The 25590-nt window shown below is 38.7% G+C and overlaps 1 protein-coding gene across 19 annotated transcripts in view; it reads left to right on the top strand.

Moving 5' to 3' along the window:
- ELAVL2 (ELAV like RNA binding protein 2) overlaps positions 1-25590 on the top strand; it is an 87907-nt gene that overhangs the window by 31063 nt on the left and 31254 nt on the right. For 7 of the 19 annotated variants that reach the window (XM_077171963.1, XM_077171964.1, XM_077171965.1 and 4 more), the window contains 2 exons: positions 10040-10130; positions 13823-14063. In XM_077171963.1, coding sequence (XP_077028078.1) covers positions 10059-10130; positions 13823-14063 — 313 coding nt within the window. In that variant the 5' untranslated portion in view covers positions 10040-10058. Of the gene's footprint in view, positions 1-10039; positions 10156-13822; positions 14064-25590 lie in introns of those variants that run through there. The other 12 variants (XM_077171960.1, XM_077171958.1, XM_054652547.2 and 9 more) reach the window with 4 other exon arrangements.

The raw sequence follows: 25590 nt of genomic DNA, 5'->3' as shown, positions 1-25590 counted from the left end.
TGGCACCAACAAGGTTTTTAATACTGACTCTAACACTTTGTTCAGATTCCTCCAAAGCTCTGGGTGCCTGTTGAGTTCTTGTCAGCATGTCATCAGGGCTTACTTTTGATGTTTGGGGGTTTTTTCCCTGCTGTAGTGAAACACATTCTTGATTTTCCTGGTGAAGTGTAGATGTAAGTACTCTGTAGTTTATGTGATGTAGTATAAATATATATATATATTTTTTGCCGGATAAAGTGGGAGGAGGGAAGATGCATACTGTTTCTGAAACAGTCTTCATTAACTTACTGATTCCTGTGCATAAGTTGGGCATAATGTTCAGCCCATGGAAGTGAAACGTCCCTGTTTTGGAAGTCAGTTTCATTATGAAACAAAGACTAAAATGTTTAAACTTGGGTTCTTCTCTCCATATTAGAGCGTATGTTTCAGTATAAAATGCATCTAGTTTGAGATATTCCTTTAGACTTGAGAAGTCAGCCTTTGGGTGCCATGACAAATAATGTGATTTGACATCTTATAAAGGATGTTAGAGATAAACTAAGACTTAACTTTCTTATCTCAAACTTGTGTTCTAGGTGAAGGCAGAAGGCCTTCTGCAGTGCCTCAGATTTAGTGCTTTTCTGTAGTGGAATGATAGTAAAAATATGCAGGTTAGCCCATATAGAAAGCAAGCATATTCTAAGTCAGATGGCATCAGTCTAATATTTTTCAGCTGTTGATGTTCTCAAACTAATTTTTTTGTTTACTGTTGTGTATTTGTCCCTTTCCAAGCTCTTTCTTTGTGTTCCAGTGTGTACTACAGCAAGATTTTTGGGACATAGGTGACTTTGTAGAACTTGATATGCATTGATAGAGGGCAGAAAAGTTTAAGTTATTCAGAGCTGTGTGCTGTTGGTTTGACTTCATTTATACTGTCATGCTATCTTATAAGACTTCTTACCATCTCTTTAACAAACAATTCTCTTGATTTTCCTTTGATATTGAAACTTGAAGATGTACACAGGGGAATAAAATAAATTGTCAAAGATATGATTTCAAGTATTTGGGAGCTCTGTTATAGTGGCATCCTTCTGTGGCTGTGTTTCTCTTGCTATTGAATTAGGCGTGTAATTAGTTTTATATTGAAGGAGAGTATTACCTTAGGCTTTTTTTTAATGCAGTGATAAATATCTAAGTGAAATAATCTTTTTGAAACTAATTTGAAAGAAAATTGCCTAATCTAGATTTTGTTGTTAAAAAATTTAGATTTCAGTAATAAATGACAGACATTTTCAGACACAAATGATAGAAATGTCAACTATATAAATTGTGTCAATTGTAGTTTTAATAGGTTGGGGTCTAAGACACAGCATAGAATAATATATGAAAGAATAAAGCATGAGAGTCAAAATATGTGCATTAGCCCATGTAAGGAGAAAAGGTATATTAAGGCTATTTAGTGATACATAGTTTAATGGTACTTGGACTACTGGAGAGAACTTGGAGTGGGAGACAAACTTGATACAACTAGTCATGACAAAAAGGTTAGAAGAACTAGAGCATGTGGAAGCCAAGTGGTCCCAGAAACTCCATATTTATGGACAGAATAATAGGAAAATCTGATTACCAATATTAATGATGATGTATTAAAATATTGACAGTTTTATCAAGAGGTTCTGATATTTTGACTTCTCTGTTCTTCGTGTTGTGCATGTTCTCTTCTTCATGTTTGTGCAAGAATTCCCATCCTCAGAGGTCAGAAACCTTAAGACCTGGGCACGGTTTTTGTGGTGACTGAAAGCAAGAGCAAGAGTATTTTAAACTAGCAAATCTTTTAAATATTCATTGCTCTGCATTTTAGTTGCATTATAGAAATAAAGATTTCTGCACACAAGACAGCACAGCATATGGGTCTGTCATGTTATATCTGTATTGCATTATTTGTTATTCATGGTATATCAGGATTAAGAAATAAAAGTTCTGTTGATCTGGTATAGGAAGCCTTTGTACTGCTTTCATGGAACCTACTCCAGGTGAGGCAGGATGGGACAAATTGTAGCTCCAGTTAAGCATGGTTTTGTGACTAAAATATGTGATTGTTGACTTGAGACCACTAAAAACACTTCTTGGAGACTGAATAGTTGGTCTTTATCCATAGTAGATTTTGAGAGTAAACTGGCATTGGCCATGTGTTTTTATATTAGTTCACTATGGATTGGTAACAAGAATGGCTTGTTGATGTCTTCACTTTTGCTGATTTGTAATATTTTTTTAAAGAAGTGATAAAATAGAAGCCTTGTAGGTTACAAATCTCATGGATGAGGTGATTGAGTTTTTCATTAGTAAATTTGCAGATGACACTAAGCTGGGAGTGTGTGTCAATCTGTTGGAAGGTAGTGGTCTCTCTCATTCCTCAGAGAGACCTGGAATGGTTGGGTGGATGAGTAGAGTCTAACAAGATGGTGTTTAATAAGTCCAAGTACCCAGTCCTGCATTTTGGCCACAATAACCCCCTGCAGCACTACAGGCTGGGGATGGTGTGGCTGCACAGTGCCCAGGCAGAAAGGGACCTGGGGGTCCTGGCCGACAGCCGGCTGAACATGAGCCAGCAGTGTGCCCTGGGGGCCCAGAAGGCCAACAGCATCCTGGCCTGTATCAGGAACAGTGTGGCCAGCAGGAACAGGGAGGTCATTCTGGCAAATCCCAGTACACCTTGTGTTGCTAGTTGAGCTGTTGTCCTTATGAAGATCTCTTCCCCAGAAGGTTTCCTCAATGGAAGAATTAATAAATATTTCCTGTGCAAAAATGACTTAATTCTATGTGTACATAATGGTGCATGTTTCAGTTTGGTTTGAATAGTTTAGCACGTAACCTTTGCTTGTCATGACCTTTGGAGCTGAAAGAGGGATCCTGTGACATGTCTGTCTGTCAGACCACTGATGATCTGGGCTTATGGAGACATCTGAGGGTGTAGGCATTGTGTTGTTGTTCAGCCTGATACCACTTTGATAGTACTTGTAAACATGGGTATAGGGGAAGGGAGGGGCATGGCGATTACTGGTTTCTGACTTTGAGCTGCTTGCGTTTTCCCCTTCTTTGTATGATGTTGAGGATGTCATTTTTTTAAGCTAACTAGCAGTATACATGAGGGTTTAAGGGGTAGTGATATTTAGTCATGCAACTTTTCTCTTGTCTAAATCTGCATTTGGACTAAAAGTTCCCTGTGAGAGAGCAAAAGGTCTCCTGAAGGGAGATCCTGCAGTTTGAAGGGTAGGGCTGTGATGGAGATAAAAGGTTCATGCCCTGTGGATCTGCTGAGGTGTAGCTTCTGATGGAATGTCTGTGATGGGGCTGCATTTTGGGCCTAACCATCTCTCCAGTTTACCACTGAGCTTTGAGCAAGGGGTACTGCCATGAAAAGCCAACACAAAATAACTGTTTCTCCTAACCATGTCACCCTTATCCTGGAAGATGAATCCTGTCATCCATCGATGGGCTCTCTGTTGCGGTGAAGAAAGCTGAGTGCATGAGGGAGAAAACAATGTTGTCCTTCAGGAAGATGCGCCAAAGAGTAAATGGAGTAGGGTGTGGCCTTGAAGGTGACACATGCTTTCTTGATTAGAAGAGCATCTTTTTCTTACTTGTATTTTTTTGATTTGTATACCTCTTCAGTGAGACTAACTTGGCTTGCTTCCTGTTCCTCTCTATTGGTAAACATCAGCTTTTGAAATTCACAGTGGGGAAGAAGGATATAACTGCAGTATGAAAGGGGAGAAAGTTTTACACAGCCCAGCTGGAGTACTGAGGTAAATGCTGAAAAATTGAAGTAGGCATCCTAGCCAGTTCAAGTGGATGTTGACTTTGAAACCCTTCAACCTATCAAGTTACTATATTTGAAGAGTCATCAAGTTGTCTCCTTTCACCCCACTGAATCTTCTGTTTTCTTGTGCTAGTAGACTTGAGAGGACTGCAAATGTCTAAGGCTGAAGGGAAATGTCTACAATGAGATGCAGTTACCTCTTGAAGAATACATATGTGTTTTGACAGAGCCGTATTGCCTTGGAGAGCATTTTGCTAGAAGGCTGGGAAAGCTAACACAGAAGACTGGGACAGCAGATAGCAGCAATAAACATAATTGGCAAGATTTTTGTGGCTGGTAGAGTGCAGTTGAAAAATCATTCCTGTTAAAAGTCAGTCTTATTTAAAGTATTATTTAAGTATCGGAATTGTTCACAGCTTATTTTTTTTGAGATCTGAATAGCTGTTTGTGATTTTGTGTTCATCATTTGTATTCATTGTTTTGGTGAAAGTCTTTCTGAATATCAATACTGGCTATGTTCAAACAGTCCCAACTTAATATTTAGTTAAAATTTCAAATACAACCAAAGTAATAATTTTCCCTTAGCTGGCTTTCAACGTTTTTTATATGAAAGAGGGCAATACAAGGAAAAAGTAAAATTTTGTGCTAAGTTTTGGGGGTTTTTCCGTGTATATGAGCTAATTAGTAATGCATGTTGATGCTGTCTTGCTCAGGGAATTAGTTATGGTGGTAGAAGTGGTTGTCTAAATTGACCTGAATAATTAGGAATGTAAAAATGGTTATAGTTTATTGGTGTCTCACTTGAACTTAATGGAATGGAGGTGCTTGTTTTCTTTACAGAAGACTGTTAGAGTTTATCTTTCTAATATGGGTTCTAGGATAACTTAAGTTATCCTGCATGTTTCCCTCCCTTTACCCCAGCTGATGGGATAATCTGTAGTTTCAGTCAGAAGAGATCGTTTATTTTCTGTAGATTAGTCCATTGCCAAGCAATGTCCTTGCCTTGTTGTGCATGTAGTATTTTTTCAGAACCCCTTGCAAGTGTTTGTTGGCTTCATTCCTAATGCATAGTAGCTTTAGTAGGAGATTGTTTAGATTATCCTAATACTCATTAAGTATTTTGCAGAAATGTTAAGACTTTCCAAAAGCATTTCCTACTGAGTGAAGATGTTTTCTTTTAATCTATGTATACATTTTTAGTGTTCCTACGAATATTTGCATTCCATAGACAATTTGGACTTTCTTGCATTTGTCCTTTTTAGTGGTGACCAACACTGTTAAGCTCTTTCATGCCTCTACAAATAGCTGTTTCTTGTTCAACTGTCTGCAGGTTTTCAGTTGTCTTCTCACTGCTTACTTGGAATAGGCAAGTTGGCTTCGGGTACCTCTTCTTTCCTGCTGAAAGAAGGGTTAATCTGCTGAAAGCTTCTGCCGTTTAATTTCTGCAGCAGCAATCACAGGGGTGAATTACAATCCTTTTCCCTAAAATTCAGATTACTTTTTTTTTATAACTATCTTCATTTTCTTCACTTATTTCAACTCATCATGACACTGAGGCCAGGATGTAGAAATGTTAAGTGGTACTTTTGTGATTCATTGAAGAGTCTGTGGAAAGGTTCCCCTTCTAAACTGCCACTTTTGAGAGGGTAGTTATTGCTTTTTTATTGTTGCAAAGGGCTCATGCTTTCTTAATTGCCTGTGTTTACATTAGTAACTTTTTAAGTTACTTGAAGATTTGAGACCACCTCATTATCAGAAAAAATTTAAGTTTTCTGTGAAAATTTCTGTCTTTCATCTATTTTATCAAAGTTCTTCCATATAACTTAGCATAAATCAAGAGGTGCTCTTCTGGTTTCTTCTCCTGAGCTGCATGAATTCTTACCAAGCAGTAACCTGATCTAGTTTGTGCTGGAGATTCTTAAATAGTGTAATGGAGGGAACAGCAAATGAATGTACATGCAGGTGGGGAGAGCTACTAATGGACAAACGGTGGTTTATACTCTTAAACGAAAAGTGAAAACAGAGACAGAGAAATAAGAGTTGTTCAGCCTGTTTGTGCAGACTCACCAAGCACAGGCTGTCCTGTTAATATGTGGATCTCAGAGCAATCATTAAGCTCTCCTTGACAGCTATCCTTCTTATAGGGAAACTAAGAGTGAGTAGTGTTTTGTTCTGACAGGCAAGGTTCTTCACTAAAGACATGCCTCTGGCCTTTGTGTGCGTTTACCCATAAAGGACTTTGGGATGTTCAGGCAAGCTATGTCATAGTTTTTGCATATGCTAAATTGAACAGTCTCTGTTATCTCTTATTGTACAGATGTTTAGAGTGTGCAAAAATTAGCATTGTGCTTTTGTATATGCTTCTAAGGTACTTGACCATTTGAAAAAAAGGAGTCCTTCAAATTAACACTCCAGTAAAGATAAAAATCACTAAAGAGGAAGCATGAAGAATTGCCATCTATTTCAATTATCAGTAACTCTGCACTTAAAATTTTAATGCCTAAAGAAAATTTGTTTTGCTGAGTTGTGCTTTTTAAAGCAAAATTCAGCATCTGTATTGTGCCAGGTCTTACCTTTCAGTGAGCCCTCAAATAATGATTTTTTTTTTAATTTAACGTGTTTAGCAACAGTCCCCACAGACAAGAAACAGTTTACCCTTGTTAAAATGCATTAATTACTCTTGTGAGTCAAAGTGGATGGAATAAATCCTTTGGAAAGAGAACAAGTTCGTTACGAGCAGAGAACGAAGTTGTGGTTTAAACCTTTGTGTCTGGAAGAGATAAAGAACGATGTATGCAGCCAGAGGTGGTTCTTGTTCTGCCGTTTGATATTATGAAAACAAAATTTCTAGCATTTTCTTATCCAAATGGTGATCTATTGTATTTATTGCATGCTTCCCTTTCACTGGAAAACAGGATGGAAGGGCAAACACAAAATACATATTAAGGCATGCTCTGAAGGTTTTGTGGTATGTAAGCCTCTAGGAGAATCTTCAGGAGCACATTTACATCTCTTAGGACTTTACCAAGGGCATTGTGTCACCTGTGACCTTTGAGGCTGGAGACATCTCATGGTAGAGTTTGGGTTGCCTCTGAATAGTGATAACAATTGAAGTAAGCAGATGTGTTTAGTTTCTGCTGTCTTAAATTCAGAGTGTAATCACCTTTATGTGATAATACTGTTTAGAAGTATGTAATGTAATTGCAGCAGACATCTGTGCAGTGATTTTTTTAATGCAGTGTCTATAAATATAATTAAATTATGTATATAAAACCTATGTGAAATGATTTCCCACCCAGCAATGACCAGGATGCACAAGTATGAATTGAAACAGGTGGTAGAAGGACTTTAGTCAGAAGTCTAATGCACTAAACATTTCTCCCTAGCATCTGTATGATGCTTGTGAGGTTGTAATAGTGGTTGAAAGCTTACCTGTTGTGTCACCTCCTTGGTTCTGTCACAGCACTGCCAGGATCCAGCCTCAGCCTGCATTTTCAGCTGAGCATGAATAGTTGAGTATATTGCACACCAAAATACCTACGTTGAAAGGAAAGTTAGTAGGCCACTGTGGCTGTTGTTATTTAGCCAGTTTAGCCAGTCTTCATCTTTCTAGTTCCACTATATTTTCTAAAGCTCTCATATAAAAATCTGCTGTTATAATTGGAACTGTTCTATGGCAACCAGAACTAATTGCATAAACCATATGGCTTTTGAACTTCTGATGTCTTTTCTCTTGAAAAACAAAAAAAGCCTACTTGCTTCTCTGCTAGGCAAACTTTACTCATGACTTGCTTGAACTGCAGCTAATTAGAAACTGGCATTCAATTAATGCCATAAACAGTGTTTGGGTTTGAAATCTTATTTGTGCTTGATGAGGAAAAAGTAAGTTTATAGAAAGATGGTTGCCATGCACTGCATGTGAGAAAGAACCACTCAGTTTGTTGAAATGAACAACTGTCTTTAGTTCTGCTTCCTTTCAACATTATAAAGAGAGCAGATTTACTCAGTCAAAGGTTTACTGTTATTGTTCTCCTCTTAATCTGAATGTATTATATGACAAACTTTTCCATAGTAGGTATAGAACCCTGTTTCCTGAACATAATGTTTTATCGGTTTTGAATGCAGTAACTTTTAAGCTATTTCAATAACCTGAAGTGTAATACTGTCTCTGAGGCTAATAGTCAAAAACTGAATTAGCTTTTGGGGATTCTTCAGGAGTTCAATATTTTAAGAATTTTTGGGGAGGAGGGTGGAAGAAAACTCACAGCTCAAATTCTATGTTAATCTGCTAGTTTAGTATGGTGTTACAGCTGAAAACTCATTTCAGAAAAGTCTCTTTTTTTTTCCTAGAACGTAATTAGCCATATTTAATACTATTTTTAGGTCAGATAGAAGTGTAAATACAGTGGTAAGAATGCCAGTTTTCCAAAGTAGATGTAAGAGAGCAGTCTCTACAGCCTTGGAAGCAATAAAATGGTAGAAGAACTGGTAGAGCAAAACATTTTTGAGATGTAATGTTTTTTTTAGTCAGAGAACTGACTTGCACACTGATTGCAAGTACTGTATAGAATGCTTCAATTAAGATAAATGTGTTATGCAAGCTGGAAGTACTTCAACTGACAGGTGCTCTTGGCTTTTTTTTTTTGAGAAATGCTGCAGTCTTTAAGAGGACAGTTAAGTATCCAGTTAGTACACTGAAGTCCTTACAAGAAAGTAAGCTGTTCTATTGAAGTTTTCTTACCATAGGCTGTTGCCTACGGTTCAAAGGAAACAAATAATCTGTGGGGTCACACTGCTTTGCTGAGAGCCATAGAGATCCAAATACATCGTCTTGTGCGCCTCACTATTGTCTCTGTAGGACAAGAATGTTGGAGACTGCTATTTTGAAGCAGTCTTCTTAGTAAGGCTTCTCTGGACTTAAAAGAAGTCAGTTGAGACCTCCAGATTTTATTAATGTAGTAAGCAGTTCATCAAACATATTTGCCTATGAACAGTTGAGAGCTTCAGAAGTAGTTAGTGTTAGTTTTGGGTTCAGACCGCATGCAAACTTACACTTGATACCAAAGCCCTCAGTATTTTGCATAAAGAAGTGATTGAAGGTCATAATTAACCCAAGTTAGAAATAAAGACCAGACGTGAAGTCAGCTAAGCATACGGATTTTGGTAGCAAACTGTCTTGAAGAGTGACTTGCACCATTTTAAAACGGGAAAAGTTTTTCTCGCCTCATTTGTCAGCAGTTTAAGCAAGTGTGCTCCAGGCTCTGGGAGTGCCGGTCGCTCACAGAGGATAGTTGTGGACGGCACAACAACTTCTGGAACCTAAGCCTTTTTTTTTATCAAGTTTAGACTTACCTCATCTGTCTGTGGGTAGGATCTCTTTACTAACAGCAGTCTCAAGCTCTGGCAGTGGTCAGGAGCCTTTCTGTTTGTTCTGTTGTGGCTGTATTTCACATCTGGACTACCTGTAATAATCTGTAAATGGCCTATTAGCTTTTGTGGTATCCTTCTAGCATTGTTCAGTGTAATTCTAACTGGATTTTCAGTGATGTTTTAGTTAAAACAAAGAACAATATTCTTGGTTACAAAATACTCTCATGAAAAACACTTGCATGTTTTTTTCCAGTTATTGCACTTGATAAATCCTTGACTCTACTGCCACTTTTATGTGCAGTGGTACTTTTAAACAGCTGTTGCAGGGAAGCTTAGTGAATACCATCTGCACAAGATTTTCATTTACCTAATTTTTAAAACCCAGGATTTTGAGAATGGAATTAATTCTGACATAGTACTTTGTCATCTTTGTGTATTTTTTTTCCTGTGGGCTGGGAAAGACATGTAAAGGGAGCTGTAGTGCATGATCATCTTCTGTGCTGATGGAAAATAAACTCACTGTATTTCTTTACTTTCCTTTTCAGTCTTGAAGATTTAAAAAATTGTTTTGTGATACAGTTTCTTTTAGGCATGGTGTGGTACTGAAGGTAGTTGCCGTGGTAGATGCAGGGGTTACTAGACTGCATTATCTTTTAAGTCTTCTTAAAAATAAGCATCTTATTTCACGTAAGAAAAATAATTTTACAACTGAATTTGTTAAGATTAGATTGGAATTGCCTCAAATCCAATTAAGCCACACTGCATGGACGTGCTGGGAATATAAATGCAATTACTGTAAATTTGTACAAACTGATTTGTTGCATTATCTTGCTAATCTAACATACAGTACTTTTTGTGTCCATATTGCAGACGGCAACTCCAAACTAACATGGCAGTCAGACTGTGTGATGTGGCTTCTCTGCTTAGAAGTGGTTCGTGGGCAGCAGAGCCTTGGACTGGGGTCTGTGGGACTTTTCTTAAATTCTGTAGGCTCCTTTTTTACATGTTAATAGTGCTGAGGCCATACCAAAGTCTTTTAACCTTCCATTTGGAATGCTAACTCACATATATGTTTCATTATAGGCTGTAGGGTGTGTTCCTATTCTATGAGAGCCTAGAGCACACTGGTGTAACAAGACAACTTTTTCTGTAAAATGCTGATCTCCTGTAGAAATTACACTGCAGTGGCTTGCCTTCTTCTATTGTTAATTAGATTTTAGTACTAATTGAAAATACTCGGTGGATAATTGAAGAGGACTATTGTACTAAAATGGTTTTGGTATGGTCTGACTACTAATTTGCAGTAACTTTGAAAAACTGTATAGTTGTCTTTTTATGATTACTATTTTAAAATTATATTTGCCAGTCTATTCTAAGATTCTTTTAAACTGTAAATTTATCTCAAACTATTTTTCTGAGTGAAAAATATTTAGTGTTTTGTCTTTTATGAACAGTTCTCTTTAGCCTATTAGTGGGGTATGCATTATTTGCAAAACATATTAGTATCACTTCATTCAGAGCAGATGGTTCTATAGCTGAGAGATGCTGTAATTTTCAGCACACACAGGCTACTGCAGCTGTTCACTTGAATGTTGGCTTAGGAACCCATACTTGGCCACCTGAACGTGAAAATAAATGTGCAATTAAGAGAGAATTGTTTGTTGTCCTTGCTAAATCCTGCTAATTTTGATCAACGAACACTTCAAATTTGAGAATAAAACACAAAAAAAGAAAAAAGGCAATCCTACAGAGCCTCAAAGCACAGCATTTGTGATTACTACCTTTAACAGGTATGCTAGGGTTTTGAAAAGTAATTTATCCTGATTGGGATAATCTACTTTATCATCTTTTCAGTGGACTTGTTTCATCAGTAGCAGAAGCAGGTTACTTCTTGGAGTTTGTCTCAAGGGAAGAAAATGTTGTTCTAGTTGTAGGTCTTCAGGAAAACGAGATCATGCTTTTCTAATGAGTGTTCTTAATAGATGTATCCCTTTTTTTGCGTTATGCTGAGGCAACCTCTTGGAAAATGCTTCTGTATGCAAAACATAGAACATAGAAATGTGTTCCCAGGAATGTCAAAGTTGGACTTATAGTAAGAAACTCAACTTATCCCCTTTCAATGTATTGTTAGGAAATTCAGTTATTCAGCAGTCCCTGAACACAGCTGACCTTATCAGCTGTTTGGATATGCACTGATTGCCTATGGTGCTTTAAACAGGACTGTTAGGACAGACCCATCAGAGGTCCTGATGCTGCTCTGTGATTTTACAATGGGCTTTTTTGTGAGAGCTCCTCTTAGCAGTTTAATTATGAGGCTGAATTTCAGTGATTGATGGATTTCTTTAGTGAACTTCTTGTGTTGAAAAATGTATTACTGGAGAATTCATGTACATAATTTTCTCTTGCATGTAGTCCTAAGCTGTTGGTCTCAAAGAGGGTAGGCTGCCCAAATCTTAGATATTAAGATGCTATTAAAAATCCATTGTATTTACCAGCTGTTGCCATTCAGTCACTGACTGAGGGGGCAGAGTGCCTTTTGTAGATGTGGCAGCACGTGGACAAGTGCTTGTGTACAAGCAGACTCCTCCTAATGACGTCTATTGCATCTTGCAGTCATACAGTCAGTGACTTTGGGGTGAGACACAGTAGAATCATACTGGTTTGAGTTGAAAGTACCTTGGAGTTTGTCTGTTTCTAATACAATTTGTCTGTTTCTAATACATCTTCCACTAAAATTAAATTGCTCTAAGCTCCATCCCACCTGACCTTGAACATTTTGAGGGATGGGGCATCCACAGCCTGTCTGGGCAAGTGCCTTAACCATCCTCACAGTAAAGAATTTCTTCCCAATATGTAATTGAAACCTACTGGCATTCCCCTTTGTCCTGTCACTACATGCTACTCAAAAATTTCTCTTTCCCTCTTTCTTGTAAAGTCCCTTCAGGTACTAAAAGGCCACAGTTAGGCTACCCCAAAGTCATCTCTTTTCTAGGCTGAACAAGCCTGATTCTCCCAGAATTTTGTCAGAGGAGATGTGCTCCGTCCCTCTAATCCAGGCCCTCCTGAACTCACTTCAACAGATCCATGTCCTCCCTGTGCTGGGAGCCCAGGACCTGGATGCAGGTTTCCAGGTGGGCTCTCACCAGAGCAGAGCAGAGGGACAGAATCCCCTCCCTCCCCTGCTGCCCACACTGCTCTGGATGCAGCCCAGGACACATTTGGCTCTCTGGGCTGGGAGTGCCCATGGCTGGGTCATATCCAGCCTCTCACCCACCAGCACCCCAAGTCCTTCTCACAGGGCTGCTCTCCATCTGCTCATCCCCAGCCTGTGCTGATACTGGGAGTGTCCTGACCCAGGTGCAGTACCTTGAACATGGTCTCTCTAAACCTCATGAGATTTCCATGGTCTCACTTTTCAAGCCTGTCCAGGTCCCCCTGGATGATAGCCTGAACCTCAGGAGTGTCAGCAATACCACTTACCTTGGGGTCATCAGCAAACTTGCAGAGGGTGCTCTTGATTGTTTTCTGTGTTATTAGTGAAGACATGGAATAGCACTGGTCCCAGTATGGACCGCTGAGGGACACTGCTTGTCACTGATGCCTGTCGAGACTGAGCTATTGACAACCACCTCTGGATGCAACTCTCCAATCCCTTTCTTATCCATCTATTAATCCACCCATAGATACTCTCTGTCCATTTGAGAGATAAAGATGTTGAATGGGATTGTGTCAAAGGCTTTGAGTAAGCCTAGATAGATAACATCTGTAACCCTTCCCTTGTCCACTGATGGAGTCCCTTCATCACAGAAGGGCCACTTAGTTGGTCAGACAGGACTTGCCCTTGGCGAAGCCATGTTCGCTGTCTGAGATCGCTTCCTGTTCTCTATCTGCCTTAGCACAGGTGGATCAGTTCTGTGGTCTCCCAGGCACAGAGTAGTTCTGGAGTGGTCAAAAAGTACATCAAGAATAAGATTCAAATTTAACTGTTCACAGAGTTCAGGCAAGGGAAGAAATAATAACAAATCACCAATTTCATCAAGTAAAAGCATCTAGAGGTCTGATTCCAACCTGTGATGAAAAGTTTGACATGGATGTTGTCAAAGAAGAGTATATTTTCCATCCCAGCACATTCATATATCCTAAATATCTCTTTAAAATACTAATCTTGATCTCTGCTATTTCTTATGAGAAGTATTCTTTGGATACAGTTAATGCCCACCTCTTCTTGAAATTATTCAAATGCTACTTCATTAAAAACTGCATTTCATGTTATTTCAGTAACTAGCTGTAAGTTAACAGAAGTGATTACTCTTGCAACAGGTCAGTTTTGTTTGGTAACTTCTATAATAGAAAGGCTGTGATTTCCCTAAATTGGAGGAATGGCAGAGAATGGAAACTAAGCTTTGAATGCTGATTTCATTTAGTGAGCCTGTAGAAGATAGTTTATTTGTTACGAGGTTTTAAAGTGTTGTCTTGACTAACAGTTTAATGCCCTTCTGTACTGGTGTTTGGTTTTTTTTCTTGCATGTAGAGGCAGTATATGGCCTTGGCAATACCATTTCTGCATAGCGACAGGTCTTTTAGGTTCTTGTTTGGACTCTTCTACTAGATACTGAAATTTAAATTTTGATCGTTCTTCTTTGTTCTTTTCAGCAGGTAATTGCTGCCATGGAAACACAACTGTCTAATGGACCAACTTGTAATAACACAGCCCATGGTTCAGCCACCATAAACAATTGCTCATCACCAGTTGATTCTGGGAACACAGAAGACAGCAAGACCAATTTAATAGTCAACTACCTTCCACAAAACATGACACAAGAGGAACTGAAGAGTCTCTTTGGCAGCATTGGGGAGATAGAATCCTGCAAGCTTGTCAGGGACAAAATAACAGGTATGTTGGTTTTGGAGTTTTCTGTATCCTCTCATTTTTCCAAGCAGCAAACTCTCAGATGGCATTCTGCAATTCTCTTAGGTAATGGAATAAAGGCAGAATGAAGCAATGCTAGTCAGAAGGAACTTAAATTAATAATTTTTTTAATTATATACCCCAAAATTAAGCATATTAATTTGCATTTAATTTAGGTTACTTTGAGTGCTATAAATGCTAACAGGATGTTTAAATTGGGCTTCAGAGTACTAGAAAAGAAAATTCACATGTGGAAAAGCAGATATTTATACAAAGTTCCCTTGAATTGTAATTCAACCTCATTGAAGTTAGACTTCAGCGCATGCTGATGCAAAGCTGCTTCTTTTCAGGGATGCAGGTAATGAAGCTTGTACCTTGGAAAAAGGGCAGATTATTTTACTTCACAGGTTAAGCTGCTTTTGAATTGCAGCACTGAACAGTTTCTTTAGGATGCACACTTGAGTCAATTTATGCTCTTTGGCTTTCTTCTTATTGAGCAGTCTGTGGCTGACTTCTGTTGGCTGAGTGTGGTTTATTTCCCTCATGGCTCTGAATAACCAGCAGATCTTCCCACAGCAGATGACTTGTTCTCAAGACATGATGTAGTGGAACGGGTAAATCTTTGAAGCACCCTCCTTCAGCATGGTAGTCTGGGATACTGAAATCACTGCTTTTAGTTGATCTGGCCTGACCAAACCTTCAAGCAATCTTTGCTCCTCAGTGTGAAGATTACTGAATATTCTTGGAATGCCAAAGAAACTAGATGGGGCTGATGCCACAGCTTGCTGTTATCAGGTGAAATCTGGTTGATGGAGAAAACAAGCCTGTTTTCTTTGTAGGTAATGACTTCAGTGCTTTGAAACAAAAGATCCCTTCCTTAGGTGTTTCCTGACCTCTTGTTCTGGAAGTAGAAAGATGTAACTGGTAGTTCATCAGTTAGTGGGATGGCTATTCAGACAGTTTGTCTCTGTCTTGTATATCCCACATGTTTAGCATGTTTAACCTCCTTATCGAAGCTGCTTAGGAATAACCTCAAAGGCTGCTACTTCTGGCCCACAGAAATAGTCCTCAAGATCTTGTGATCAATGTTCAAATTCCACTTCCTCAAATTCCTTCCTTCCAATGTTCAAAGTCCACTTCCTTACATGAAGGGTCTGATGTTCTGTATGCCAGAAGCACACAGTTGCTGCTACATAGTTTCAAGAGACTTCATACCTGGGAATGGAGCTGGACATAATTGAAGACCTCTTGTTTCAAGGTGTGATGTTTCCTGTATAGCAGGAAGTGATGCCTAAGAAGAATCCTGAATTTAAATTACATTCTCAGTAGCAGAGAACTCCAGAGTTGAAATTATTGGAGATAGTTTTTCTATTTTATCAGAGAGCGGATCCTCAGCTTTGAGATACACTTTCAACTGCAAGCAAAAATGCTGCATCAGTCTTGTTCCAAAAGGTTTTAGGATTATAAGTGAGATTGAGAAGTACAGTGTCTGACCTTGTGTCTGCATTGGGAGCAATACTTCTGATTTAAGTAGCCTGGAGCAAGATAACCCTGTGTTTGTAGATGCTTAGGAGAAAGCTCTCGACTTTCAGTCCTGTTCTTACTCATTTTCAGGTTTTCTTCAGAGAGTTTTGAAAAGCAGATTTTTCTTTTCCTTCTAAATTCAGAACAGGGATTGTTACTAGGTTCTGTGAAATTCATATAGCATGAATTTCAGATTTTTCTTGGTTTAATTCCTCTGTTAAAATGTAATATTTTGTTTTGTCCTTCTTAAATGAAGTGTCAGGAGTGCTAGTTACTTGGTGAGTATCTTTAAATAAGATTAGGGTAGCATAGAAGTTGAAATACACTTTTACAGTTATGGTATCACTGAGGTCTATAATGGCTTGTGTCTCCCATCATTCTCTGCCTGCTAGTTTGCAAACATAGTGGAGTTTGGTGGGAACACATGTGAGCCAATCCAGTCCTATCCTTGGCTTGGAGTGGTATCATCCTGCAAGCTCAATGTAAAAGAATGTGTTTCATTTCATGGCCACTATCACTGTTGGGCAAGAGCAGCAGCAGGGAGGAAGTGCCCATAGCCCACAGACCACTGGGATGGAGATCAACTTGTGTGCCCCAAAGGGCATCCAGTGGGGCCATGTGTGAAGTGTGATCTCTGCAGCTGTGCCCAGTTAGAATCCACAGTCCTGTCTGAGAGTCAGAGTTACTCCTTCCAGGATCATTGGGTTGCCAGTGCCATGTGTTAAAATACAAAGAGATCATGGCCAGCCACTGTCATCTTGACCCAAATACTCATTAGCATCCAGTGAATTTAAACCAAGTTATCTCCCACCCTATTGTTTAGTACTCACTCTGTGATCACATCTGCAACACTAAAGTGCACTTGCATTATCATAGAATAGCAGAATGGTTTCAGTTGGATGGTACCTTCATAAGCACCTCATTCCAGCCTCCCTGCTGTGGTCAGGCACACCTCCCACTAGAGGTGAGAGTGCCCCATTTCCTTGAAGCTGTCTGCACACTTTAGGATTGAGAGGAGTTGAACTTGAAGGCCTTCCTTGTTTTTTTTCCTCTGGAAAACCTGTTTGAGGGAAGGAGGCACCCTAGAGTTCATTTACTAATTTCATGTGAGCAGTTTGAAGTCCAAGTCCTGATTATTTTATTGATTTTTAGCTAGGGATTTTCTTGTGAATAAGGGAGGAAGCTGATGTGTGAAGGTTCCTGATAGTCATCTCCAAGCATGCACATCATGGGCAGAACTGTCTGTTGGGGTGACGTTAGTAGCTGGAGTGAAGTCTGCTTTCTGTATTGTCAGAAAACCATTTTAAGTGTTATCAGTAAGAATTTAAATAGCTGATTGCTGTTCTGTTGCTTTACTGAAGGTAAATAAATTAAATGTTGGTAGTGTTGAAGATTGTAAAGGGTGCTGAACAAGAGTCTCTCTTCATGTAAGAATCCCACTGACAACAGCATCTGATAAGTGGGTCATGAACGTCACTTTATCTTCACTTGCTAACCAGAGAATCTGTCAGGAATGAGTCATTGTGCCTTAGATATTTTAGAGTCTGCGTTAACTCTTATGTGCTTTTGACTAATGCAGATGTATGTCAATATAAATTGCAAAACTACAATAAGTGTAAGTGAATAGTGCTTGTACAATAGGTGGGAGACCCCGGTCTCAACAGAGCAACATAACTGAATTCCAGTTAGCCACTTCAGATAGCTGTTTAGTTTGGTTTAAGTGCTTCTGCATATTTAAAGGCAGCAGAGGTAACATTTATCATATAATGATAGCCTTTTATGTAATCAAATGTTCAGCATGTATGGTTACAAAAAATAAACTAAAATATTCAAAGTGTTAGGGAAGAGGATAAAATGGGATGAAATTTAATTGCTGGAGCTGCCCCTGGTCAAGCACTTTAAAGTTTTCTGCTTGCACAAGATAGATGGATTTAGCAGCTTTTGAAAAAATACAAGAAACAGTAATAGCTAGCACTTAAAAAGTAAGAGATATCATAGTATGGTAAACATTTTTTAGACCTACTTTTCTGAAACTTGAACATAGGTAAAAATGTGACTGTAGTCTCCTTAAAAAAAAACAACACAACAACAACAAAAAAACCCCCTGCATTCTTTTAACTCCCACTGTCTTCAGTACAATTTCAGTTGTACATGTGGAAGATTAATGCCTTATTTTCACATTGTGGAATAATCTCCCAGTTTTCATTGTGCTTGTGGCATTATTAACTAAAGTGAAACTCATGGAACATAGACTACTTAATTTCAGAAAGCAGCTAACTCAGATGTCTTAAATTTGGGAAAGTATTTGTTTTCTTGGCTTCCAAGCTCCCATACTGTTCTCTTATTAAAATAATCATATGCTCATAAAATTCACAAGATTTTTTCTTTAAAAGAGAACCTGCTCATGAATAGGGCTGGATTTCTTGTCTCTTTAGCTGTGTTTGAATACCAATAATGCTTATATATCAATTTCATTTGCAGTTTAGCAAATGCTTGTTCTGTCTAGAAAGTGAGGCAAGATATGCTTAGAGGCCTATCCTGGGACTGTATTTCACATTCATAGACTTGTGTATGAGCTGTGAAACTGGTAATACTTTTACCTTTAGTACAAGGAGACAGGTGCTCTGCACTTGAAGACTTCATCAATTGCTTCTGCCTTCTATCATCTCTGCTTGAAGATAAAGAGTAAGTCCACTTTAGGACATCCTGCTGATCACTGTTACATGGCATTTTTTCCACACATGATCCAGCTGCCACTGTGGAGCTTACATGTTGGTTGAAAGTCTGTTCCTCTTACATACCTTTTTCAAAAAAATCTGGGCACCTGTTTGTCTTGTGGCTGGCAGCTATCTGTCACATTGTGGTGGTGTTTCTTTATGGTCAATATTATAGGCTCAGGGAGTAAAATTTTCAAGTCATGTCTATGTGACCCCTTTAAAAATTTCATGGGCAGTCTAGGCTTTTGCAGTCTAGAATACAATCCAGAGTACTGTAGTCTAGTCTACAGGACTGTGATGGATACTCATATAGAGTATCCATCTATCCATGTAGAGGAAGGATCATGTTTCTGTCTCTTACACCTGTTTCCATAAGATTAAAGCTAACAGGATATCTTGCTTAATTTTGTAGATTTCATCTTGTCCTCTTGAAGATAGTAGTTTCTCAGATACTTCGAAGTATTCTCTCATTCCTGTGTTGTACAAAGTGAAGACATAAAAAGCAGCACATGATTGAGATGTCTAGAACTGTAATTCTAGAAAAACTGCCTGAAAGTTGAACACTTCCATAAAATTCTTGAAGCAGCTGTGTCGATATTTTGCAATTAAAGTTTGTACAGAGAGTTTTAGTTCTCATGTGTGTTTTCAGTCTTCATTGAAGTACCATGGTAATAAACGCAAAGGATTCTGAGTTGGTCATAGAAATAAAGAAATACATAGAGCTGGACATAATGCTGTCAGACAGAGCTTGTGTTCACAGTGGTAACACTGGTCACAACTCAGTGTGGGCCATGTGTATGCATACAGTCAGCGCAGCATTGGGAAGGGCTCTGCTCTGCCAGATCCTTGGTTATGGAGGACTCAGCCTCCTCTAGTGCAGGGTCAGAGGAGAAGCTTGTCAGAATGCTGAATTATAGAGAGCCAAAACAGCTGAGGCCATGACTTGGAAATGGATTTTCTTTTCTGAGTGGCAAGTGGCCTGTTTCAGCAGAGCATGGCTGAAACATCGATCTCTTAGTGATGGCTCTTACACTTGCTGTGACTTGTACAGCAGTCTTTTGGTAATCAAGGGGAACCTCTTTGTGTCCTCAGTGGAAGCAATGCAAAGTGTGTTAACTGACTGGCTGCTTGAATCTAGAACATGTGAAACTTGTTAAGCTCTGTAGTGTTCACTCCTTTTATCATAACATTGTAAATGTTAGTGTCTGGCAAGGGCAGAGCTGTGGGAAACCTTATGTCAGCACCTTAAGTCAGTGCTACTGCATATCTAAAACTCCTGACTTTGAAAATGATCTCAGTTGAACCTGGGCTGCCAGTTTCTTTCAAGTCTTTTGTCACTGTTGCTCTGAGCAGTCTTAGTTTTCTCTCCAGCTCTAAATCTTTCACTTCCCTTAATGGAAGTCTAATTTTAGGGCATCTAAACTAACCTTAGAGGAAGATGGGGAAAAAAATGTGATTGTGCTTTAATCTGAGGCTCTGAATTTGAGGCTTACTACTGCCTTGAAGATAAGGTAGGAAGCAAAGTTGGTGGGTTCTGCCTACAAAGTAGGTGGTTTTCTATGTCCCTGAGGAAGCAGGAAGATATGGTGTGGCATATCTGTGGAAGGGCTTAGTGTTCAAAGTTACTTTATTTACAGTGCAGAAAGTTTTAAGCAGTCCCATGGCAAAAAAAAAAAAAAAAAAAAAATTGAGCCTGGTAGGGCAATGAGTAGCTGGAATTTCAGGTACTTGCTCATATAGTATGAATGCCTGAGACAGAGAGGACCACATGAATGATGAGAGCACAACAATGTCATCATGTTTCAAGAGAGGCTTGCTGTCTTTGTTAAACTCCTCAGGTCTTTTTCCTTGTTAGCTTTTACTCCCAGTGTGTTTGGTGTTTGCAGTCCTATATCACTCTAATGCATCAGATGTTTTTGCAGGGTTTTGTGCACTTGGCTGAAGAGTAGAGTAATTTGGCAGCTAAAGGAAGAACTAGTTGAAGCTGCCTGCTCTTTTGTGGTGTTCTGAGTCTGTGATATGCACCGGTGCTTGCTAGCTGCTGCTGGGTGGTGTGCTGAGATGAGTGAGTTTCTGTCAGCCTGACAATTTCTGATTAAGGCAGGGTTGTGGACAAAAGGTGCTGCCTGGAAAAACTGCATCTTGCCAGTAGAATGTGTTGTGCAAAACTTGCCTAAAATGTGAAATTAAGAATAGAAGCCAAATGGGATTGGAGGCAAATTTCTATTTATATTCATTTATATGTATTTATCTGCCATGACCAAGTGCTCTCTGGAGCATCTTGCTCAAGACCTTGAAGTATAGATCTTCTGAGGCGAGGGAGGGTTGATTATAAAATCATCTTTTAAATTTTCAAGTTTATGTTTTGAGCTCTGCTGATGTTAAAATGAAATTTCTGATATGGCCTAACTCACTTGGTGAGTTATAGCACAAAGTTAATAAAATGATTTTGAACTTTGTGTGCTTGTTGGAGAAAAGTGCAGCAGCAGAGTATTGGCTTACTTAGCCAGCTTGGGTGCTTGAGGTACCATCCTGAACGGATAATCCTGGAAGAGTTAAGATTTAAACCAGCTTTATGTCTGGATCCAGAGCACAGCTAACATCTTAAATCTGCTGAGGGGATGTAATTGTATGGTCTTCAGGGTTTCTTTCAACCCAGGTAATTCTGTGGTGTTTTTTAATTCTGATGGCTATTTAATATTACTATAAAGTATTTAGCAGCATTTACTGTACCTTTCCATAGTAAATGGCATAATTTATTGCACTGCACGTGTCTCCTGGAAATGAATCATGTAAACAGGTGAGGATGAAGGAAATTGTTTCAGCTTGTGTTACTCAAGATAGCACTTAATGTTCTTCGTACTTTCATATGACTTTCACTGTTACACAGACACAGTACTGTTTTGATGTTTCAGAAGTTCACAGGCTTTGTTTTTACAAGTAAAAGAGGTAGAAAAGACCTGTTTGACTAAACCTACCAGGGGTTCACTCATAGCACCAACTTTGTGGAAACAAGCTGTTTATAAAATGATTATTCATCATATATTAACTTGAATTAATGTGTTGATCTCGATATATAGCATAAGCAAGAACTTGATGTTTTAAAAATTTAATTCTTTTTATATGACTAAATATAATTAGGGACCTTTCTGATCACTAAGTCACTCTGTTTTCAGCAAACACTGAGCTTTTTGATGGAGATAATTGCAATGTACATTATCTTGCACTTTTCTGCAAACAGATTACCATTCACTTTCGTCAGTGGTTGCCATAATCTACAAGAAGCCTATGAAAGCACTGAGATATACAAACTGGCATTGGTCCTATAGTGATGTGGGCTATCTTGTGTGCTTTTAGCTAAGGTAGGGTTCTTTGCTTCCACCCTGGGAGTCCCAGGCTGCTGGTTTGATGTATCTTACACTATTTACTCTTTCGTACCTGTATGTAGGTATATGTTGCTGTTACATCTTGGTGATCCTGGGCCAGCTGTTTGGATAAATGTTTATTCTAGTGGGAGCTGGTGTGTGAGAGAGACCTCTCGTAACTTGAAGTTCTTACAGCGTAACTGCTTTTTAGGGTGACTGTGCTGTGAGATTAGAGCAGAGTATTTATAATAATGAAGGTATTTGTTTCAGTGATGTCTGCCTCAGTTTGGGTAGTGATGTAAGTGGCCTGCACACCCTGAAGCTCTTTCACTCCAAGGATGTCATGTGGATTTTAGGGACTTGGATATCCTACAGAAAGTAGATACTTCCTCTCAGCCTCCACAAGCTGAGTGGCAAGTAATAAGACTTCAAGCTGCAAATGGTTCCACCAGGTTCATGGTTGGTCCATTATGTATTGAAGCAGATAGTGTATTGTGTTACAGAAGCAAGACTTTAAAATTCATGCAAGAAACTTTGTAGCTGCATGTGTTTATTTTCTATAAAATATATGTATATCTGCATTTGATTTTCTTTTATCATCGTACTTCAACTGGCAGCTCTTGCTGTGAAAATTTGCCAGACTGCCATTGTGGTTTTCTGTGTACAACTGCAGAAGAGGGCTTATTATATTATTCTCTGTAGAATTTTTCTTCCTGCAGTATGTCATGTCAGAGTGGAAATAGAAAGCTGTAGAATGCCACAGAGGAAAACTATACAAGCCTGTGGTTTTAGTGACCTAATACTTTAATCCACAGTAAAGAGAAAATAACTGAGAGCGCTGAGATATTGTATTTCATTTTAGGATTCCTTTAATTTTTTTTGTAAATCTACTAATTCCCACAGTTATCAAGGACACAGCCATAGTATCTTCAAAATTTCTGTGCTATTTGCCAGTTGCTGCAATTACTTTGTTTTTTACCTCTGTTTATTTCAAGCATTTAGCAGCATTTACTAAAATAGAAGGGGGTTTGTAATGTGAATTCTTTCCTGTCTTCTGAGTTTCTGGATCTGTTGTAGAGGAGTTTTTTTTCATAGTCTTTGTGGTAGCTTTGTGCATATTAAACCAAAGCCCTTTTTGAAATGCACTTGCAGCTGCACAATGGTTATGGAGTCTTGCATCTATAGTAAGATGCATTGATTATTTAGGCTCCCCTCTCTTCCCCCCCAGCTTCTAAACTAAAAAAGCCATGCTTACTTATGGAAGAAATTCTCTCTGTTCATGTCAGAATTAATTGCTGTGGAGACATAGTTCAGATTCAAATAACAAAAACTTCAGCTTTTCTCAGTGTATTTTTTTCCTATGTTCATTTAGCAACTGCAAGAAGAAATGGCTTTTTCCAACTACTTAGTATTGCAGATTAGCATTTGTTCTTGTTTGTTAATTACAGCTATTAAAATTGAAAAAAATATGCTCCCCTTGGACATACTTTCAAGCACATATTTTTTGAGTTGACAGTTAAGACTTCCACTAGGGAAAGAAATTGTTTTGAGGACAAATTATCATTTTTCTACAGGTTTTCCTTCATCACTAAAAACCAGAAAAAATCCAAAACCCAAGCATGTGATTTAAAGTAACATTGGTAGTTAACCTAGGAAAAAGTTCCCTAGAGCGGGGAAATATTTTTCAAACTTAGGATCATGGCACATTTCAGGATGACTTTCAAAATTCTGAGATTTTGTAGTAGGTAAATTCTGATTAAGTAGTAGGTAAAAACCTGGACAAAAAACCAAAACAAAACAACCGTTCCAAGGTAGTATGTATTTTTGTGAAGTTTGGGAAAAGAATTCAAATTCAGGTGTGTCCTGATTTTGGGTGAGAGAGAGAGTTCCTTTATTCTCAGCAGTAGGTAGAGAGCTGTGCTTTGGAATCAGTATGAAAATAATGTTGATAACACACTGATGGTTTGGCTGTTGCTGAGCAGTGTTTACCCTGAATTAAAGACTGTTCACTGTTTTGTGCTCTGCCAGAGAGCAGGTGTGGGAGCATTGACATTTCAGGGACCTGAACTGGCCAACGATGTATATTCCACTCCATGGAACCTCCAAATGGAACCATGCCCAAATTATAAACTGGGGGAGTTACTTGAAATGGGTGCTCACAGTTCAAGGATAGGATTAAGTATAAATCAGTGGATGATGATGAGCAGTTTTTTTGTCTATCACTTGTTTTCCTCAAGGTTTCTCTCCTTTCTTATTTCCTTTTATTAGTGGTTATGATTAGTTATTTTGTTTAAATTACTAAACTGGTCTTCACTGGCGAGCTTTTTTTGAAATTCTTCTCCCCTTTTTGACCAGGATGTGAGGGGAAGTGTTGTTAGTTGTGGCTGTGTGTTCTTAGTTGCCAGCTGGGTTTAAACCACAACAAAGTGTCATGCCATATTTTTACTTGGGTGAGCACATTACCACAGATTTTGAAACCCCAGGAGTAGAACAAAGTGCTTTACATCCACTTGCTTATTTACGGTGACTAGGTGGATACAGTAAGACAGAATATTTAGCACTGCTGGCTATGTTCCTGACAAGGAGTAAATTGACTGCAAAAGACAAAACTGAGTTGCCTGGAACATGTTAGTATTAATAGTGGTATAAATTAAAGGATATAGCTAGCTTTCAGAAAAGTATTTGGTTTGGCAAATTCCATGGTATTCTTTTACCTTGGAGTGGTAAGGATCTTCTTGTAATATGACAGGCTAGTTTGTAAGAAGGTCTGGGTGTCTTCAGTCTTCATTATTTGAAGTAGGTTTTGGCTGTCATATTTTTTGTTATATTTGAACCCAAGGCAATAATGGGCATGATTCTCAAGTGTTCCTCCTTCTGTAGTATCCATAAGGATTTCTTTTGCCTGTGCAACAGCATGCACCTTTCCATGCAGTTCCTGCTTTCAACCACACTTTCTGACATTGAGATTTTCTATTTGGACATGGTGGATCTCTGTTAATAACCTTCAGCTGATGTCTCTTCTGGCTTGCTGAACATCTTTCATTGGGCAATGCTTAGCATCCATGGTACCCACCCAGCATGAACTTTCTCCTTGTGCTGCAGGGAAGAACCAGAGCTGCACCATCACTTTTGCATCCAGTAACAACAGGCTTAAGTTGATGAAGTACCAGATGATGATGTTCCTCACATGTGAAGGACCATAAGCTATAATGCAGAAGGATGGCACCAAATTAATAAGGAGTTGAACTTGGCTGAGATTAGACACAATCTACTTGTTGTGTGATCAGTGTTTGATCCTTTTCATTCATTCTTCAACCATCATTATTCCAGATTTAGATCAATAGCTGAGAAATGGTTTGGGAGAAAGGCATTGAAGTATCAAATACTGAAATCTAGTAGTGATCATAGTTTACAGGTGTTTTCTTACAAGCTTCCCAGCTTCACCTGCTCAGTGATGTATGAGCAAATGTTTTCAGTAAATAGAATCCATCTGCTGGAACTATAAGCAAACTGAAATTAAATTAGGGATTGCTCAACAGTTTATGCAGGTTCCCTTATTTTGCTAAACTGCTTTTAAAATTCAGTTCAAGCCTTAGTGCAAAGTAAAATATAGTTTGAAACTTGAACAGTAACTTAGATTGAGTAAATAAAAAGTTTGATGGTATCCTCTACTTAGGCATTTAGCCCTTCTTGTTAGACCACAGCCATGTAGGGAGTTTCAGATACAGTGCTGCACTTAATTGAGTTGTGTATTGTGAGTGTGTGCTCCTAGCCTTATTCAGTGTCAGGATAATACTGTGGTAGTCTCCGTGGCATTAATCACAGATGACAGTAGTGACTTAGGAAGATGAGGCAACTTTTTTGTTAAAGAGCTGGTACCAACTGAATGATGCCTTGTCTTGGCTC

Source organism: Agelaius phoeniceus, chromosome Z (genome assembly GCF_051311805.1).
Source record: "Agelaius phoeniceus isolate bAgePho1 chromosome Z, bAgePho1.hap1, whole genome shotgun sequence".
Lineage (NCBI taxonomy): Eukaryota > Metazoa > Chordata > Aves > Passeriformes > Icteridae > Agelaius > Agelaius phoeniceus.
The sequence above is the reverse complement of the archived record's forward strand: the minus strand, read 5'-3'. Positions and strand labels throughout refer to the sequence as shown.